This window comes from Fistularia commersonii, chromosome 23, assembly GCF_037954325.1.
Source record: "Fistularia commersonii isolate RoL2024-O1a breed Wild chromosome 23, RoL_Fcom_v1.0, whole genome shotgun sequence".
Taxonomy (NCBI): domain Eukaryota; kingdom Metazoa; phylum Chordata; class Actinopteri; order Syngnathiformes; family Fistulariidae; genus Fistularia; species Fistularia commersonii.
The window spans coordinates 6,660,282-6,679,488 of record NC_141306.1 but is presented as its reverse complement, the minus strand read 5'-3'; the positions used below and the strand labels follow the sequence as shown (position 1 = coordinate 6,679,488).

The 19,207-nt window shown below is 40.2% G+C and overlaps 3 protein-coding genes across 7 annotated transcripts; 1 reads left to right on the top strand and 2 right to left on the bottom strand.

Annotated features, from left to right (window-relative positions):
- Positions 1-30: 30 nt before the first annotated feature.
- Positions 31-6,368, bottom strand: pick1 (protein interacting with prkca 1). Its single transcript, XM_086170157.1, has 13 exons — positions 6,230-6,368; positions 5,703-5,776; positions 5,323-5,434; positions 5,058-5,186; positions 4,276-4,342; positions 3,444-3,533; positions 3,294-3,347; positions 3,125-3,187; positions 2,439-2,572; positions 2,243-2,335; positions 2,087-2,137; positions 1,674-1,818; positions 31-1,226 (listed from the first exon to the last, which is right to left on the bottom strand). The coding sequence occupies exons 2-13, from the start codon at positions 5,741-5,743 to the stop codon at positions 967-969; spliced, it is 1,239 nt and encodes a 412-aa protein (XP_086026283.1). The 5' UTR covers positions 5,744-5,776; positions 6,230-6,368; the 3' UTR covers positions 31-966.
- LOC147220819 (galectin-2-like) lies at positions 5,090-10,378 on the top strand. 5 transcript variants are annotated; one of them, XR_015107909.1, is made up of 6 exons: positions 5,090-5,219; positions 7,334-7,420; positions 7,526-7,605; positions 7,743-7,914; positions 8,062-8,260; positions 8,848-10,378. XR_015107909.1 is itself a non-coding variant. In XM_086170158.1 (5 exons), exons 2-5 carry the CDS (start codon positions 7,412-7,414, stop codon positions 8,206-8,208), a joined length of 408 nt encoding a protein of 135 aa, XP_086026284.1. In that variant the 5' UTR covers positions 5,090-5,219; positions 7,334-7,411; the 3' UTR covers positions 8,209-8,359. The 5 variants fall into 5 exon arrangements, 4 of the variants coding, with proteins under 4 accessions (XP_086026284.1, XP_086026286.1, XP_086026285.1 ...); XM_086170158.1 differs by lacking the exon at positions 8,848-10,378 and having other exon boundaries at positions 8,062-8,359; XM_086170160.1 differs by lacking the exons at positions 5,090-5,219; positions 8,848-10,378 and adding an exon at positions 5,802-6,013 and having other exon boundaries at positions 8,062-8,359.
- LOC147220818 (interferon-induced very large GTPase 1-like) lies at positions 9,352-18,872 on the bottom strand. The gene is made up of 10 exons (XM_086170154.1): positions 18,817-18,872; positions 18,047-18,150; positions 17,392-17,481; positions 16,714-17,313; positions 16,493-16,530; positions 16,192-16,273; positions 16,080-16,108; positions 15,626-15,701; positions 15,002-15,153; positions 9,352-14,931 (listed from the first exon to the last, which is right to left on the bottom strand). Exons 1-10 carry the CDS (start codon positions 18,858-18,860, stop codon positions 10,087-10,089), a joined length of 6,060 nt encoding a protein of 2,019 aa, XP_086026280.1. The 5' UTR covers positions 18,861-18,872; the 3' UTR covers positions 9,352-10,086.
- Between the last annotated feature and the right edge of the window lie 335 nt (positions 18,873-19,207).

The following is a 19,207-nucleotide window of genomic DNA, read 5'->3' as shown; positions in this document are numbered from 1 at the left end:
AGAATAACAGCACCGTTTGAGACGTCATGAGAGGTATAATCATTTTATTGTAAAGCACTTCAATTTTTTTCATCTTCATGATTTATGCCATTTAACCATCCTCGAATATATTTTGACTAAACTATAAATAAAGTGGAAAACGTTAACTGACTTTTTAAGACCCGGTTATATGTAGTGGTTGACTTTTCAACCATTTCCAAAGCACAATGAAGCCATAAGCAAATCTGTGAGCAGCTGTTGGCTCCCTGGCCCCAGAACAAGACATCACCTGAGTGCTAGCCACGCCTGGAATTAAAGTCATGGAGAAGCAAGCAAAATATGAGCTAAGTTGACAACTTACAAATGGAATTAAGTTTGATTTAGAAAACCAAAAACTGGTTGTGAAGCTTCTGACATACAAAATGAAATATCCATTCATCATGCTGCTATCAACGGCAAGAGGATGATTGCACTGAAACAAAGCAAACCTTTATATAAGAGCAGAATCAAGCCCACCATTTACACTGTTATGCATCAGTGTAATTTACAAGTTCATTGGTACAATAAAGACAGAAAATCTCTAGACTATTAACAAAAGGCAGCTTAGGCAGCCACATAAATCCCTGGCCAAAAGTTCTTAGGAAATGAAATAACAGAAACACTTTCAAATAAGGTATAACTTAATAGCCCACAACCCACACAATTCAGCACAGCCAAAACTCATTACAAACACAGCCTATTAGCGTTTTTTTGTTAAATCCTCCAAAAGGTTCAGATGAGTGTTTCATATTATGTAATGTTCCAGTGAAGCCAGAAGTCTCTCCTTTAAGTATTCCACCATGAAATCATGACAAACAAAGATACAAGCAGCATTTTAGTTGTATTCTTCTTTGAAGCTGCCCTTTTCCCCCTCTGACAGTCCCTGCTTAGGAAGGAGTGAACATTTAATACAGAGGAAGAGCAGTTATAGCAACTGTACACTGTTCTTCAGTCGTCATCAATGAGTTTCTCAGCACCATTTTCTGCTTGTCTGCACAAGTTGCTTCCGCCCACCTCTCCTGCCCTGCCGCCGTCCTCCTCATCATCCTCAGTATAGGTGAATGATGGACTGTTGTAGTTAATCATGGTGCGTGAAAGGTCCACTTCTATGGGGAAGACGTCCGCTTCCTTTAGGACTGCATAGCACTCATCGTAGTAATGAGACATGCCAGACACAAAGCGCTGTAGCTGGAACACAATGTCCTGGACTGAAAGTTAAGAAGAAGAAAAGTAGAAGAGACTTGACTATTACATGACGGATAGGATGAGTCACCTGAACAGAAAACAATATTCTCTTGATATAATCTGACATATTTGACTTCATATCTAAATACTGAATAATTTCAACAGAGAAAAAAAAAAAAAATCACTTAAAATTTTATCTGAAGCGTTGACTCAATAAGTATCAAAGATGGAGACCTAACTAATGAGTTGGTAACTCGAGTAGGTAGTTTGGTCGAGCTCAGTTCAGAGATGTGATCATCGTAAGAATTTAAGTTGACCTGGATTCTCTCAGTAAACAAGCAACAGACAATCATGAAACTGGATATAGACAAAAGTGACAGAGTCCACTTCTACACTGAGTGAGAATCAGATTAAAACCATTATAACCTGTTGACTTTGATTGATTTAAATAGATAAATAAATAAACAAACCATGTTTCTGATCCAGCAGTTCTAACTTCTCCAGAACATCCTTCCTCATCTTAGCAAAGCGAGCGCGAGCCTCCTGTCGACATCGCAGCACCAGCCGATATTCGTAGTTCCCAGTGCTCACCCGATACAGTGGCTCGCCCATGGCCTGGAAGAAGTAGGACTGTAATCGTAGGTTGGACTCACACTTCAAAAGTACCTAATACATAAAGTCCATCAAAGCTCCATGAAAAACAAAGCACAGGCCAACTTTTTTTTTTTTTTTTTTTTTATTTCTCTCTGAATTATTTTACCAGAGCCTGTTAATAGAAGCAGATGAGCTGAAGTTGATGCAGTCAGTTAAAATGGAGGACTTTGAAGGAAACCGCTGTATTTATGATTACTTTTATGCTCATGGATCTGAGCAGACAACTTACAATGCTACTGTATTCTTCATCATCCATCTCCTTCACCTTTAAACAGTACGACTGAAAGGGAAATAGGGAGTTGGGACTGTTACTGCTTGTCCCACAAAAATATTTAACATTTTCACAGGTCGTTCACAGGTGTCTGAGCTGCATGTTGCACTTTACCAGATACTCAAACTTCACATCCAGATATTTGCGGATGGTGAGCTTCGTGTCTGGTATGGCCTTGTGAAGGTACGTGTTCAAGTCATGAAGCATCTGCAGAAAAATATCCAAGCCATGGAAAGATGAATCCATGAACACAAGTTTCAAGAAGACAATCTTTCACTCATACACTTTTTTTCTTTCTATCTGTACTCACAGGCTTGATTGTCTTGAGTAGGTGAATGCCATACTTCTCGATGCTCCGGTGAGCATCTGCAAACTTCACAAAGGCCTCACTGGCGGCAGCCTGGGGCTCTCGAACGCCAATGACAGAAAAAACATCGCCAAATGCTGTGACAGGAGAATATCGAATTTCAATCACAGGTTGAGACATGGGAGGATCAAGTGTCCCGAGTGATCAATTGTCAGCTGAGAAAACATTTACGGTAATGTATTATGATTTTAATAATTATGAATCAGAAAGCCCCTATATTAAGTTTCTATTTCTTGATGGAGAGGGAATAGGAGAAACAAAGCCAGGTCAGTCTCCTACTTAAAAACAGTAGCTCATCCACAGTAAATGGCTCTCTGTATTCAGGTAAACCAAATGGGGGGAAAAAAACAAGCAGTTACTATTATGTCTCCTCATGATGGTTGTCAGGTTGCAAAACAGTCAGGGTCTTAATACAAAATGCAAAATGCCATTAGATGCAGAGGATAGATAGAGCTGCTCGTTATGGATCATATCACTTCAGACTGATGTTGAAACCAGGTGGAACTGGATTTGACTATAGTTAAGAGCTCAGAGCCATTACGATGATCTCTATTCCTTCCTCCTTACATATCAATTGTACAAAGAAGAAAAAAAAAAAAAGCAAAGCAATGAAGACTCTGTTTTCTGACCTCTGTGCGTTTGGGAAAGCTCAAAGAAAGCTCGGAGCAGCCTCTTGGTGTGCTCCATCAGCCCTACATCCAAACAGGAGGGAATAATTATGTTTGAACAAACAGCAAAATTGATATTTTGGTCCAACGCAATGAGAAAACAAATGTTTGATTTTGAGTATTCTTTAACCTTTGTAGAGCTCGGCTGTCTTCTCTAGTTCTTCCAGTCTTTTGACCAATCCATCTGAAAAATAAAATGACTTTATTTTCTAGATTTGTAACTGGTAAAGTTATAGAACATCTCCCAATTCAATGAGTCTAAAAAACACAATAATCTCACCATTGCATAGAATAGCTCTGCTAAGGCCAAGAGCATCTGCTGTGCCTGAACTCATGGTCTCTACCAGCCGGTGCTTGACTTTTTTCAGCACTGAAACACAGAAACATGTATCAAATCCACATCACATCCCTTGGCAAAAGTTATGTAAATTAATGGAAATAAATATATATATATATATATATATATCAAATAAAGCCAGACCAGCATACATAAAATGATCACTGAGCGCTCTGTACCTTGGAGAAGCCTACCCTTAGTTTAGGATATAGCAGTGAAGCAGTAAAATCCAACGTAGTCGGCGGATTTTAATACCAAATCATTTGGCAGGCAGATTAACGTATTCATATTTTTAATATCTTAAGCCGGGTCAAAACAGAGACATCAACCACCAAATGCTACCGTTCTCCTGCGTATATGCTATTGACTTTTTTTTGTATGTAAAATGTAACTGAAAAGCGTAAATACTTGACCAATCCCGGCGGTGATTCCTCCAGGTACATTATTCCAACTTTTGTTTTCATCTGTTTAACTCACTAACCTGGTGAATTTAATTAACTGGTGCAATGGAATTTCTGACACCAGTGTTATTTTTGCACACTGGGAACATACCCGTCATTGGCAAAATTGTGGTACTCCTTGCTGCTAACTCTCGAGCTTGGGAGTCCTGAACCAACAATACACTGATACCATATAAACATGACCACTGTCTGTAGCTACCACATTTTAAAATACTGGTTTTGGTGAGATACAAATGTTTTGTGTCAAACTGTAGTGAGAGGATTTTAGCATTTAATTTGGCCCTGGTTTAGTGTGTGTCTGTCAGAGGACAAACCTATATCCAGAGACTTCCCCTGTTTTGGGTCTGCTTGCAGTTTGTTATAGTGAATTATTGCTTCACCCTATGAAATGATGAAAAGGAAAGTCAAATCCAGAAATAGATCATTGCATCCACAAAAAAAACACATTTCTACTAAGTGCTCTGTCTTCCACTTATTTAATATCATACAAATCATAAAATACATATATGGATGTAACTATGTAAGGGGGAAAAGGTCGAGGACAAAATGTAGTGGTTGCTGTTCCACTGAATATGTGACTATAATCCTTTAAAGCCACACTGAACCCCTTCTGTAACTCACTATTCACAGTCTTTGAATTTCCCCGCAGCCAACAATGGAGGCAAAACCAACAGAGCTGCTCAGCGGAGGTTACGTCACGTTAAACCTTGTTAGCTATTGTCCTGACCCTTTTACAAACTGCAGTGTAGACATACACATCTATGGGGTTGTAACTGTTTTCACAATCTTTGGAGTTTCAGATCTATGTGCAGCCCTGCTGGAAAACATAACCTGTGAGTAGTTCTAACTATTTTAATGTTTTCTATTAGTGAATGTAGAATGTATAATATGACCTTATAGTTGAAACATATGTGCCTTATTTTTATTTCCCATTTGCCTGCAAATCATTGTCTATCCTGGCAATCATTACATAGTAGGTCAGATAACAGGAATGTGCAGTTGCTATTGTGTTTTAACAGACTTTAAACTTCAAAATATTTTAAATTCTGGGTTGTGAATAATTTCAGTCAGTGATCCTTTCGTGGCACTAGTTTACCTGGACAGCTTGGATCATCTTGGCCACCTCAACCTTGGTCTTTCCTTTCACCGGTTTGCCGTTCACACCTGTGATTTCATCCCCTGCTGCAAGCGTCCCATCAAGAGCTGCGGGAGTGTTATCAAAGACCTGCCCGACAACAGGAGCAACATCCTTAAAAAGGTGCTGTGATGCTGAATATTCACATTTATGATTGATTAAAATTAAAGCAACATAATATGCTTTTAAAAGAAAAAAAAAAAGAAACTTTTAATACTTGATTTACCTGAACGATGTAAAGACAAGGACAGTATTGTGCGCCGCCCCCAATGCTGATCCCGATAAGATTATTAGCATCCTTCTTAAGACTCACAGTGCCAGGTACTGTTGGTATTCCCCTGAAAACAATGAAAGGAAAAAAGAACAGTTTCTTGTTTGCAGGGTGAAGAGTTTGTATCTCCCACTAGACAATACTTATAACCTACTGATGGCTAAGCAAAGACAATAACAGTTAGTTATAAGGTACTTTTTATTTCATATGTAGCAATAATTACACCTGTGAGGCTTATGATTAGTAATTGTACTATGAATTGGGACACTTCAATGGGATGTATTTGATGGGGGGATGGAACTCATGAAAAAAATGACGCCAAAAGTGAAACTCACAATTTGTCCTCCTCCAGTTCATAGTCCATGTCTGTAAACATTGCAGCACAGCGTCGCTTCTGACCTCAGAATATCTGTTGGTTAAAAAAAATCCATGACCGTAAACACTGGATTACTGAGATTTCCACTCAGAATGCGCGAATGTGAAAGTCCAAGAAAGTAAATCGGACTTTCGGTGAAATAGTCAATAAGATTTCGTGGACAGAACGACTCTTGCCCAGTTCAATTCATTACAGCTGACGTCTGGACAGAGTAAACCTGCAGCAGGTGGACAAACAGCTGGTAATCTAATTTGGGGTGGACCCCTCAAGGTTAGCCACAACAAATAACTCAAACGCAGCAGTTAAACAGCAGCTCAGGACGTTTTCGTTTTTTTTATTTTATTTTTGGCTGCTGGAAGGACTTCAGTTTAGTTACGAGGACAAATCCATGAAAATTGCTTGCTAATATCAACCAATTAGCCGCTAGCTTGAAATGTAGCCGAATAGCAGATGGAATAACTCCCTTTTACTTTTTCGTTCAGTTACCTATTCCAGAGCTCTTGTTCAGGGTCCAGTTTAGATGTCCATCGGCTTGTGTCAAAACGAACAATTGTCATAAAGCGTTCGATTTAGCGCTAAATGTGGAATTTGCTAAATCCACTGACGAATCCATTGACAGTTTGTTTACATTTTGTGGCGTCACTTCCGGTAAGTAGAAGAAGTAGTTCCGACCTAAATGGTATTGTAAACGTGAGAATATGTTAGACTGAGAATACAACATAATCATTATTATTACTAATGCGGTTGTAAATTTCATCATTTTACTGAGATCAGTTGCATGGGTGGCCATTTCACAATGTGACGAAGGAGGACAAGGCTGTACTCATCACGTTTGTTTACTTTTCTTGTTTTTCTGCATTCTGTGCAATATACACGTTTTGACATCTGATTTAGATTTCACTAAAACCACATTCTACTTTCTCATATGAAAATTAGAAAGTTACAAAATAATGTCTGATCTATTTGTTTTATTAAGTCAAGCTGCATCCTATCGAAAAAAAAAAGTTAAATTGAACAACAGGATTGAGGGTATTCATGTTACTGATTTTCTTTTATTTTAAATACAAAAATCGAATCATTAATTCATTTCAATTGCAATGAGATAATGAGTGAGTGATGATGCAATTAAATTCAATACATCTAACTGTCTGGGCTGGAAATGTTTAGTTTTTTATCTTCAGAAAAATTGCGTAGTTCCACCAGACTGTGATAACAAATCTTTTCTAAATCCAATCTAAATAAATATTAATACGGAAGTAGTTCACTAAAATGTATTCAGTTGACCAACAGGATGAGAAGCTTGAGAAGTCAGTAATCAAAACTATCTTTTCACAACCTCCAAATTTAAATTGATTCTAATGGCTCTTCAAAAGTGACAATAATTGACTCGAATGGAAGACCCTTATCTAGCGCTAAAGTGATAAAGGAGATAAGTGATGTCATTTAGGTGGTGTGACAGTGTAGCCTCCAAAGTGGAATGAGCTCTGTGATTGACAGTGACGATGATGATTTGTTGACGCTGTAGTCTTGTCACTGAAGCTTTCTTGCGGAGTCATAAATTGATTGAAACCCCACTGTCTTCACTTACAGTACTTTGCTCCTCGAACCTACAAGGTCCAGCTTCCATTTTGCCTTCCTTCTGAGTTTTTCCTCACACAGCAGTGCAAAATGAGCATGGTAAGTTACTCCTGGTAAAAAGACACAATGGGTCTGACCCTTTAAATGTCATGACTAATCACATGACTCACTTTTTGAAATCATAAATTTACACTTGTTTCACAGAAGCTCGAGTTGAACAATGCATATCTAAAAGTTGGCGATCAGTTGAAAATCAAAGGAGAGGTTCTGCACGATGCTGAAAGGTAAGCTAAATGATTAGCAGCTCAATAGGATTGAATGATGTGCAAATTTGACTTGTCTCAGAATTGCGGAGAGTGCACTCAGCATTGAATGTTTGCAACATTTTGAGATTTTCCTATATAACCTCTGGTCCACAAAGATTCCAGATTGACCTTGGCTACAATGAAGATGAACTGGCACTGCATTTCAACCCGCGTTTCCATGATGACGCTGACGGATCTGTTCTTGTGTGTAACTCCAAGACCGATGGCTGCTGGGGTGATGAGAAAAGGGAAACCTACAACCCCTTACAAAGGGGTGCAAACGTCAAGGTAAGGAAAAAAAATTCAGGTGAACGGCCGGGCCAAAAAGGTCATGAGGAGACATCTTGAAAACCCTAAGTGTATTTAAAAATCATCACATAGAAATTTAGACACTCTTGTTGCCAAGTTTGTCTTTTCATTTATTTTCTGTTTTAGATTGTGTTGAAGCTTGCTGGTGATTCATTTGAAGTGGAGCTTCCTGATGGACAGGAGGTCCAGTTCCCCAACCGTGTCGGCATGGACGTTATCAAATATATCAGAGTGACCGGAGACTTTAAACTAACTTGTTTGAAGATCAGCTAAGGGCCACAGCAGCTTACATACTGTGGTTACAGATGAGCCTTTGTCATCTATTGTAAGAAGAATGAACTTATTGAACCTTAATATCTTCCATATACCATTTTCTCTTTGTTCTAGTATTTCTGTTATTCTCCAAAATACAAAATAGCTTGAATTCAAAGGCATTTTCTTGTTTTTCTTTGAAGTTTCTTTTTATTTGTAGAATTCTACAGGATTTTATTTTTCTTGAAAGGTAATAAGAGGGTTAGAATTGAGCTGCGATTCACATCTTGTCCTGTCATGACACAGCAGCATGAAGACACACACACACACTAGCAAACATTCACCGCTGATTTCTACTAATATGCTGCACCTGCTCATTTTATACCACTTCTCATCTAATTTTTTTGCCCAAATCTAAAACTAATGCTTTATATTTAGCGTTTGAACACTGTGGGCCATTAAATCCATCTGAAGTGAATTTTAATTTGAGTGATCAACTTCTAATATTATCTTTCACCCATAACTCCTGAACAAATCGTCACTGAACACACACATACAAACAAAAATTAGACTGATGCTTTTTAAATTCTAGAATAGACACAGATGGAAATGGAATCGCAGCTTCTTTTTTTTACAGCTTCAAACCCTTTCCTCTTTCAGTAATTTCGCCATATCATTCAAAGAGTGATTGCTGCAAGGTCGGCGCTCCACTTGATGACTCCTAGGGTCAGCTTGGAGATCTGAATGCCCACGTGAGAAACAATGGAGGAACTTGGAAAGAGTTGATTAGGATGATCATCCCATTGGATTTAAACCTGCCTGGTGTTTTATCGTTGGACTTCTGTCTAAGGTACAGACTGGTGATGGCAAACGCAATGTATACATTTTGCCAGAACACTTGAGCCCAAAGAGCCCCGCTAATTTAATTTGTTGGCGTATCATCAGATCTGCGGCTTCAAGTCTCTGATGCTGTGAAGAGGAGGGGAGCGGGGTTGTCTACTGGTCACCACCTAGTGGTGAATGGGATCTGGCAGCTCAGAGGTTTGCTGCAAATATTAGGCAAATCCAAGTAGCTGGTGTAAGAGAACAACAAGAAAGTCACTAACTAACTTGATTCATATTACAGTGGTTCTTGAGCTTCAGTAATGACGAGGCGTATTGGAGTATTGCTCAGGCTTTTATTTGAATACATAAAGGACAGGATCATGGCCGAAGCCCATTTCACCAGCTGTAAACCCATCTCGAGGCTTCCGTAAAAATTATTGCTTACTAAACATTTGGCAACATGAAAACACGACCAAGCTTATACTTGATGGCACATTGAGTCCCCCTTAAAAAAATCCTTAAGTCTATATCCCATGTTTTAAAGTCCTTGCATCACTGGATTGTGTAACTTCCTGGCCACTCACATTCCAGAGGACCCCTCACAAAAGGACGGTATAACAACAAAAATTCAAGCCATTGCCACATGTCGATAATGATTCACGTGGCGCTCCTAACATAACTTTTATTGTAAAAATTCATGTCAGAGAAAATGTAAACAGTCCATAACTGACACGAACGTTTAATTTCTAGTAAATGTCTGCCCTTCTGAACATTAGACTTATAGTTCTTTCTTGATGTAATCTTAGGATTTTGTCCCAGGAATGAATGATTCTTCGACTTGATATGTAAGTTGTATATGAGGAATACAGAAGGAATTCTGTAATACTGCAGCACAATGATTGGATATGGTTCCCTTTTCTTATCTATAAAATCAACTTGCACAATTTATACTGTTCCCATACCAACATCAAGATTATGGTATGGTTGTAGGCAATAAAGTAATTAGTTTATATTTCATTAGTCTTTGCCTCACAAAGACTAAACTACCTTTGGTTTGAGTGCTCTCGTCTCATTTCACTCACACATTTCATCCAAACTGCTGATGGCTTTCTCTTTGGTGTGTGTTCTCCATTCCGCAGGTATTTCTCCCTTGTGCTCAAATTTCAAGTTGTAGTGATTTTCCAGCTCAGCTTGAAAGCGACACACAAACCACTTCCAGTATGCGAGCTTAGATTCGTCAGGGGTGATGTTCCATTCGGCGTATTTTGGGCCACCGGTTCTGTACTGTTTGAAAGGAACGGATTCCTTTGAATCGTGATCGGGGTAAAAACTGCGGTTGCTTGCAACATTACTTGTACAGAAGTTTACGGACATCTCCACCGTGCCCCTGTAGTGCCAGCCGTTGATTCCTGAGGGTCGATGGAAAGGAACGCTGTGATCATCAGGGCTGTGGTCTTCTAGCGTGTTAGTGCAGATTGCCGCACAGAATGGACACTGAACCCAGCAGACCTTACAGAGCTGCTCAATTAGGATTTGATCAGGCTGCAGCCTGAAGTCCTCCATGTTCTTCATGGAGAAGCTGCTCATCTCCTTGTTGATAGTTACCAACCCCTTATTGACCTCATCCTTGAGAAAGTCAAAGTTGTTTATGTCACAGAAATTTCTGGCACAAATGGTGTCGAATGTCAGTTCATCTTTTACCAAACGAGAAAATTCCTTCAGCCACATCTCTGTGTCTCCTCTCTTCTTTTTGACCATGTCTGTGGCAGTAAACGTAGCTTGATTGAGAAGGTAATTGATGATTTCGGCATTTTTATTGAATATACTCATTGCTTTTTTCTTGCCTTTTGTAAAGATATATTTCTTGACCTCTTCTCTTATGAAGGCTTCTACTACCCTCCCTGGGTGGGAAATATAGGCGATGAATTCCTCAAAGTTCTCTTTCTCCGCCAGATACTTTAACACATGTTTCTCCAGGTTTTGCCTGTTCCCGTTAAATGCTGGTACACTGCATTTCATCTCCCCAGCTAGATCAATGGCGGCCTTGTTGCATGCAGCCTCGATAGCGGAGCCCTTCAGTTTCTCACAGATCATCTCTCCTAGAACCACAGCTGATGAGTTTCCTTTGAAGAAGCTTTTAAAGATGTTGTAATTTTGTGTTTTTTTGCTTTTCACAAAAGTCACCGCATCATTGTTCATTATGAATTTCTTATGGGATGCCAAAAGCTTAGTGGAGGCTATATCAAATACATACAGCAAGAGGTCAACTTTGAACTCCTTCTTGAGAGCATATTTCTTTGGAAATTCAAATTCTGCCAAACGATCTCCCACAGTCTTGGCCAGTTCTTGCAAGTAGGTGGGACTGTAGCCTCTTGCCGTGACAGGTTTGCTTTCAATCGTGGCAATGGCCATTTCTTCAATGTTATCAATGAAGCTCCTGATACTGTTCTGTTCCTCAAATGGAAAATCTTTTCTTGCTTTGAGTGCCTCTCTTTCTTTCACTTTTCCATATCCAAGCATCTTTTGGAAACCTATCCATGGCAATGACCAAAAAGATGTCCCCTGCTGTTTTCTGTTGCTCTTTTTTCCACCTTCTTGTTGTTGTTTGTCCTCTTGATGCTTGTTTAAGGTCACATACTCAAAGAAATCCCCAATTCGTGATATATTTTTATAGTTTCCAGAACGTTTGGACTCGTCTATATGAATCATTTCAATACCGTGATCGAGAAGGATACAGACTGTGTCATTTTCGAGGTTGATCGGTTTGATGGGCTCGATGTCTGCAGTTAATTCAATCACCCATTTGTCCCAAACTTGGTTGAACTGATTTTCAAGTTCCTCTTCCTCCATGTCCTTGTTTTTTAACTGATGAGCCAGCTCTTTGCTCCTCTGGAGAAGTGTGTTTTCAAACTCGATCTTCTTGTCATCTAGTTTTTTACAAGCCCTTTTCTGCTGAATGACTTCATCCAGTTTTCTTTTGACTGCACTCACTTGTTCATCACGAAACTCCTTGATTTTGTTTTCAAAACGGCCTCGCCATTGAACCAACACATCTTTGTCTCTTGGATCATCAAAGTGCGTGGTTAGATCGTTTTTGATTTTATCATATGCTTGACTGATTTGTTTGTGAAGATATCCCAACTCAACGGCGTCAAGATTTCCATTTTCAATTCTTGTGTAAAGCTGGTTTTCAATGGTCAACATTTCGCTTCTGATGGCCCAGGTCCAGTTCCCGTATCGAGCCTCGAGTTTTCTGTACACCGCAATTTCAAGTGTGTTCTTGAAACTGAAAACAAAGTTTTCATTGAGAAGGGCATTCCACAGGTCCCGAACTTTGGTTTTGAACGCTAACAGTGTCATCCCCTTTGACTTTTTTGCTTTTGACAGGATGATGCGCTTCAGTTCTTGGACACTCTCGCTATAACCTGGATTCGGGGGTGCCATGGGTGGACTACCCTCCCACAGCTGGGCGAAATATTTCACATCTTTTTGCACATCAAATGCAATGATATCACTGAAGCAGTTAGCATCACAAACCTCCTCCACGGCAGCTAGTTTGGCCATTTGGTCCAGTTTTTCCTGCAGTCGTCGCTTTCCGTCCATGTTTTTCTCTGCGGCTGCAATATCCGTGACATTCTGATGAACAAACACACAACTTGGGGAAAGTTTCACTTTCTTCATCCTCATGATAGCCTGCACAACAATCTGCAGGACGTCTTGCATTTCGGCAGGATTCTCGCCGAAGATGTTCAGCAGAGTCATGTTTCCCAGTCCCACGACAAATGTCGCCAGTTCGTTGTCATGGTGGAGAGTGGCGTTACCCGCCAGCTCAAGAGCACGAAGTCCCTCGGTGTCTACCACCAGAATGTAGTCAACGTTAAAGTCTCTCTTCATGTCCTCTGACACTTTGACCAACTGCATGAAGGCCCCCTTGGTGCACCTGCCAGAGCTTACAGCAAACTGCAATCCAAACATGGCGTTAAGCATGGTAGATTTTCCACTGCTCTGTACGCCCATAACTGACAAAACAAAGATCCGCGGGTTGTTCAATTTCTTGCTAACTTCTTCTAAAAGAGCCATGATCCATTTTAAAGGCACATGACCCGCATCACCATCCATCAGTTCCATCGGGTGCCCTGATATCATGAGTTCAGCGGCCAGCTCCGGGTACTTTGACCAGCCTGTTGGTCCAGGTGGCCTTTGCAGGTCTTCATGGGCTTCATAGATTTGACCCATTTCTCTGAAAATGTGCTCCAAACCAAATGTCGCTGACTGCAGCTTTGCTGATATCTGTTCAAGAGCGTCGGTTTTTTGGCTTATTAGATGATCGGACTTGGGAGCCTTCCTTTTCAAAGCCAAGACCTCAGACCATTTCTCATCATACTCCTCAAGAATTGAAGAGAGGTCACCTGTGGAGAGGCCATCTAGTAAGACCTGGCACCATTTCAGGAAATACTCTTTCTCTTCCAACTGCAAAGTCAAGAGGCTGTCGATGAACAGCTGCATGACGTTACTACAAGAAACATCACATTGTTCTTTCCGTATGTTCTTGAGTTCATTTTGCCTTTGACATCTTTCCTTTTCAATGTGCCCTTTCAGGTTATACAGAGCTTTGTTAATTTGGCACCATTGATGCCACAGTGTGGCTTGACACGGCAAATATACCTCCTTTATACTTGAAACGTCCATCTCCTTCAACAGGTCCACAATTCTCAAAGCAGCTGATTTCCCTCTTTGGCATTTTGCGTTTTCCTCATCCACTTTTAGGCCGGGGACGTGAGCCATCGTATCAAGTTGGAAAGACTTATATGGTCCAGACAAAATGTCTGTAAAGATTCCTTTCAGTTGTTCTGACACATCAGACTGACTTTTGTCTTTCAGGCCTAGTCTGTATTTCCCTTCTTTAAGCTTGACTGACCCACCATCATTCTCAGTAGTGAGACAGATGAGAGGTTTGGGAGACTTGAGGAGATCAGACAAGACAGTCCAACTTTTGCTGTCTTTTTCCAGAGTCGGAAGGAGGACGACATTGACCGAGGACATGTCAGTCAGTATGTCACGTTGTTTTTGAAATGTCAGAGCATCTCCGCGAAGATTACAGAAGGCGATGCAGTCAGTGAAGCCATCATTAGGTTTCCCGGCAGGGCAGTACCATGCGATCTCCACTAAACCCTCTATCAAATGACGGGATTTGGTGCTACCTGGACTGTGCCTATGGAAGAAGGTCATGTGACGGTCATTGATCAACATGTTCATCAAATGAGATTTCGACAAAGACAGTGAGCCGAGGCGGAAAAACGCCACCATGGCCGTCTTAGTGTTGCAGATGGGTGCACTCGTCACGGAGACAGCCTTTGAATTTTGCGGCGCTTTAGTTGTCTTCCAGCTTTTTGTTATTTGTCGAAAGGTCCACATCGGACATTTGATATCCCTGGTGAACGGATCAGGCACGATCAGAGGTAAGGCATACTGGCATTGTGAAAGCTTTGTGATGATTTTCTGCTTGAGGAAGTTGTCTGCACAGTGAAACACTGCCATCTGGACATCCATCGGATGCACATGAGACTGTTCTGTCAAAGAAGAATCTATGGCGGGACTTAAAAAGGCGTCAAAGTCAATCTCTTGCGTATCTAATGTCAGTTGAACGGACGTCGATTGATTCACGTCAAGGGTCTCTTTTCGTACGTGAATATATCTGGCTCTGTAATCTAACATCATGAGCGTCTGAAGGTAGGTATGCGCCACCTCCTTCTCAGACAAGTCATGGAGCTGTTTAACCGGTCGGGTTATTTGAAGAAAATCTGCGGTCGTCAACTTTTTCTGATATTTGTCTTGAAGATGAAGTTTGGAGAGCAGTGATGTGATTTCGCGTTGATGCAGCTCCTTTGTCTTGATGTCTTCGGATAATTTCGCAGACTGCTGTAATTATTGAAAGTAAGTCTCACAACAAACTGGAGGTGTTAATTTTTTCGCTCTATCAGTTTCCTACCTCCTTCTTGTCTCCATCCTCAACTGCCTCTGAGGAAGAACAACCATGACTGGCCTGTCCAGGAGGAACCATAAGGTTCTTCCCTGCTGCTGCTGAGACAGGAGCTCCGGACTGATCCCCCAAGCTCCCTGATCTTGTCAGAGGAGTCTCGACTGATTCAAAGACACAAATTTAAATTGTCATCCAATACAGTTTCTCATCAACGTTGTACTTTAGACAATATCTAACAGGTGATAAAGTCAGTAACCTGGAGCATGACGTTCAGATGCCATATTGTCACTGAACATATGTCATAATATCTGCTCTGGAAAGCTCGCTATTAGAAGTGAGGACACTGTGGTTAAGATAAAATGTGATTTTCACTTGACTCTTCAAACACATTCAACGGCATTTCAGTGGATCCTGACTTTTTGGCACAGGCTTACACTTTGTGCCAATTCTGGAACAACTCAAAACATCTCCTAAAAGTTGAGGTGCTGACTTGGCTTTTCTATTGAATTCCCAGTTGGAACAGAGGCTGCAGATCGGTATATCTGTGATCTTTCTGGTCGTAGATACTTGGATTTCAAATATGAACAAATCCGTAGGAGCGTATTCAAATTCTTATAATAATTCACTGCTTACCTTTCTCCTTGAAGTCAACATCCAGTCCACCATCATTTGTAGTTTCCGCTTCCTTCTCCTCACCGGCTGTCTCACTCTAGGAAAACACATGATGATATTTACCCTTTTGTTCACAACCTTAAAAGAAATAAGATATCTTGACTTTCCTTCGGGGTGAAAGGCAAAGCAGGTGAGCTATTTTACAAAGTGAAAAAGACAACAAAAAAATTATTGGTTTAACTTCTAATGTGGTGACCTTTTAGAAATTATGGCATGCGGACCATCCCTGAAAACAAAATGCTTATTTTTGATTCCATGGCATTTGCAGCATAAAGAACATTATCTGGTTAATGAGGCTTTCAGTGTTGAGACAGATCTGAATATGTAATCTGATTTACATCATATTATGTTAAAATGTGTTGCTTTGAAACCAGTTTTTACAAATAGAGAATTAAGAAAACATTTTTGCATCTACCTTCTCTCCAGCAGCGCCCTGCTCCTCAACTGAAATGCATGAAAGAGAATTATCGGACTGCGTTTGCATAGTATTAATGAAATCCACATTTTGCCATGTTTTTTATTTTTACCCTCCATGAATTCCACCTCGGACTTGGTGTCATGTTGTTCCTTTGACGGTTTGTATCGGGTGTCTTTTTCGTGGGAGTCATTCTGAGAAAACACATGAATGTATTTCATTTATCTTTTATAGAAGCAACCAAGTTTTTAAACCAAATGATCAATTCATCACATTGTTCACAATCGGTCTGAGCTGCATGAAGTACATGTAGGTTCTGGTGGGATGTCTGGCCGGCCCTTGGAGCCGCTGTCTCCCCTCACCTCCAACAGGCAAAAGGCTTAAACTGTGCTCTTTACATGTGAGAGACTTACCATTACTTCAGTTTCCGGTGCGCTGCTCTGAATCCCATCTGGGGCAGAGAGTGAAGTGTTAATGTTTGTATTTCACAATTAATAGCAACTCTATTCAGTATTTTTACGTGCTTTCATCTTGGTGATTCAAATGATTAACAAGTTGATTGATTGACCTCAGCAGTAGGTTGACAAACCATCAGGTCACACTCACAAAAATGTGATTCAATGTCGAATCTTACCTTGATCTGACTGACAGACGGAGGTATACATGTTTTCGTCCTCTTGGCTCACGCTGTTCTGCAGGAATTCGTCCTCCTCAGCGTTGTCCTCACACGTCAGTCCCGTAAAGCAGTACGGGTCATTTTCAAAAACCATGAGATCAATTTTTTCTAATAAATCCAAGATTTCGTTTTTATCCGCCATGTTGCTTGCACACACGTGGTACCTCTTTTCTTTGAAGCTGACATCGAGCCTCAGCTCTTCCTCAATGCTTTCATACGTTTCCTCTCTGCTGTAAGTTACAACCGTCAGTAAATAAGCGAGGGATTCTTTCCCAAGAGCCCTTTCCAATAGCCGTTCCCCTGAGGATGAGGTGCTGTCACGGAGAACATGAGGCACCATCAGAATGAAGGCGTGGACTCCCTTCTCCAGTATCTGCTTAGGGAGCGTTTGTCGGCCGAGCATGTTGATGACTGATATGTGACGGCCGCAGAAGTCGTATAGTTTGGAGGAGAACCTCTCCATGTTGGTTTGATCGTTGGGGTCAAGTAGGAGGTTCCTTGGTCCCATTTCAGTGGAATTTGTTTCCCCAAAGATGACGATTGTGAGTTTAGGTGTGACTGGAGGAAGCGAATAACAACAACGTTTTAAAGAGCAGAGGGTTTTTTCGGAAAAAAATTAGACTTAGAATTTCTTACATTCGTCCGTCAGATAGTTGTTCCCAGGCCTGTTGTTCTCAGCCGTGTTGTTCTCCGACGCAGAACACTCACCGGTGTCGCAGCTGCCGCCTTGGAGGACAAATGCATGTTCGCATATATCAACCCATTTGTGAAATGTTTGGTCACAACTGCAGTAAGTCTGAAAAATGTCTCAGGCGCTAAAAACATCATGTTTCTTACAGGTGGTACACTATATTCATACCAAGTCTAATTTTTAAGAAGAAACCAAATTAACAATATGCATATTAGATGGCTTCTGTAATTGTTTTTAATCATAAAGACTTTAAAAAAAGTATAAAAACATAAATTATAAAAACTATAAAAAGATTTAATTATATTCCATGAAATGTCCCACTGAAATACACATGGATACTTTTTTTGAATGTAAAGTCCTTTTCATTTTCATACTAATGTTTTGTATTTGCAAATCCCAGTTGGCCTTTAATGACATTTTACATATTAATTTCACAATCTGAATTAAAATAAGTAAAAAGTTTTGCAACTATTGTTCTCTTCTCTTCCTAGCTTCTCTGCTGCAGGTTTGAAATATCACATTTAGTGTCAGAAATGACTTGATCTTTGGTTAACCTGCTTCCCTCGGGTTGTTAAACATTATTTTAAAGATGCCTTTCACCTTTGTCACTGGCGTCTTGTGCATCAGCAGGCTCCTCGTCAGACTGTCTCCTTGATGACATGCTTTCTGTCTTCTCTCCGTCCATCTTATCTACTCCTCCTTCTCTGAGGAGCAATCATTATTTCATGGGTGAGTCACAGTTCGAGCTGCGCTGCAAACTTTCTATGGCCGTCCAGCTGAGTCATTTACACAAATATTATTGTACAGAACTGAGCAGAGAACTGTGAGGGTGTTAATACTTTGCAAATTATCTGTTTAACCTGAAGACATTCAGAATTTGCAGATGGAAAAACAAGCCTTCATACACACACACACACACACACACACACACACACACACACACACACACACACACACACTTATTTTTCTACTCTTAGGTACTCAGATAAATCCAAAATACATTTATAAAATATATTAACAATAATAGAATGAAAAAAATGAAAAAGTTATGCAATTTGCTTAAAATGGTAACTTACTACATAGGGAGTTTGTAAATTCTGAAAAACTATGTGGCAATACATATTTAATATCCCTTCTTTGCTGTTGCAGTAATGACTGTACTATGACAGAGGGAAAATAACACAAGGCTACATATGAGGCAAGCGTAGCGATCAATTACTATAATCAGTTATAGAGATACTTTAAGGAAAAGGGGGAAAGGTAAGGGTGAGTGGGAATCTAGAGGTGTGAAAAGAGGTTTGTGTGTGTGCACATATATATATACCTTTTCCTGTGCGTATACAAATGTGATGCAAATGTGCTGGGCTTACCTCGGTGTGGTGGCTCTGAATGGTCCTTCCACAATGAAGAACATTGATATGAGAAGGGGTTTATGTTCAATGGAAACCGAAAGTAGATTCTGCAGTTCCTGGAAATCACATGACCTGCAGTTTCCCCCCTGGACTTGTACTGCAAGGGAAACACTGTAGCCTTAACCCCTTTTACACTCAACCTGCAAGATATGCTGTTCTTTTATGGGTGCTGTCATACTCCTGCCTATCTTACTGGTTATTATTGTTTAATGGCTGCAACAACTTTTGGATGAAAGTCCGCGCATTACATAACTCTTGTGGTTTGAAACAAAACACATGCACTAAAAAAAACATATGACAAACAGTACAGAATGCTTATTTAATTACAGATTTAAATGTCATAAAATAA

Excerpts from the sequence above, each read along its gene's own strand:
- pick1 (XM_086170157.1), bottom strand. The coding sequence starts at position 5,743 with ATGTTTACAGACATGGACTATGAACTGGAGGAGGACAAATT. Across the intron at positions 2,336-2,438 it reads TACTCAAGACAATCAAGCCT|ATGCTTCATGACTTGAACAC; the intron begins GTGAGTACAGAT and ends ATTTTTCTGCAG. Across the intron at positions 1,819-2,086 it reads ATGAAGAATACAGTAGCATT|GCCATGGGCGAGCCACTGTA; the intron begins GTAAGTTGTCTG and ends TACTTCTTCCAG.
- LOC147220819 (XM_086170159.1), top strand. The coding sequence starts at position 6,323 with ATGTGGAATTTGCTAAATCCACTGACGAATCCATTGACAGTTTGTTTA. Across the intron at positions 7,606-7,742 it reads GTTCTGCACGATGCTGAAAG|ATTCCAGATTGACCTTGGCT; the intron begins GTAAGCTAAATG and ends TGGTCCACAAAG. Across the intron at positions 7,915-8,061 it reads AAAGGGGTGCAAACGTCAAG|ATTGTGTTGAAGCTTGCTGG; the intron begins GTAAGGAAAAAA and ends TTTCTGTTTTAG.
- LOC147220818 (XM_086170154.1), bottom strand. The coding sequence starts at position 18,860 with ATGTTCTTCATTGTGGAAGGACCATTCAGAGCCACCACACCGAG. Across the intron at positions 18,151-18,816 it reads TTCAGAGCCACCACACCGAG|AGAAGGAGGAGTAGATAAGA; the intron begins GTAAGCCCAGCA and ends ATTGCTCCTCAG. Across the intron at positions 14,932-15,001 it reads AGGATGGAGACAAGAAGGAG|CAGTCTGCGAAATTATCCGA; the intron begins GTAGGAAACTGA and ends CAATAATTACAG.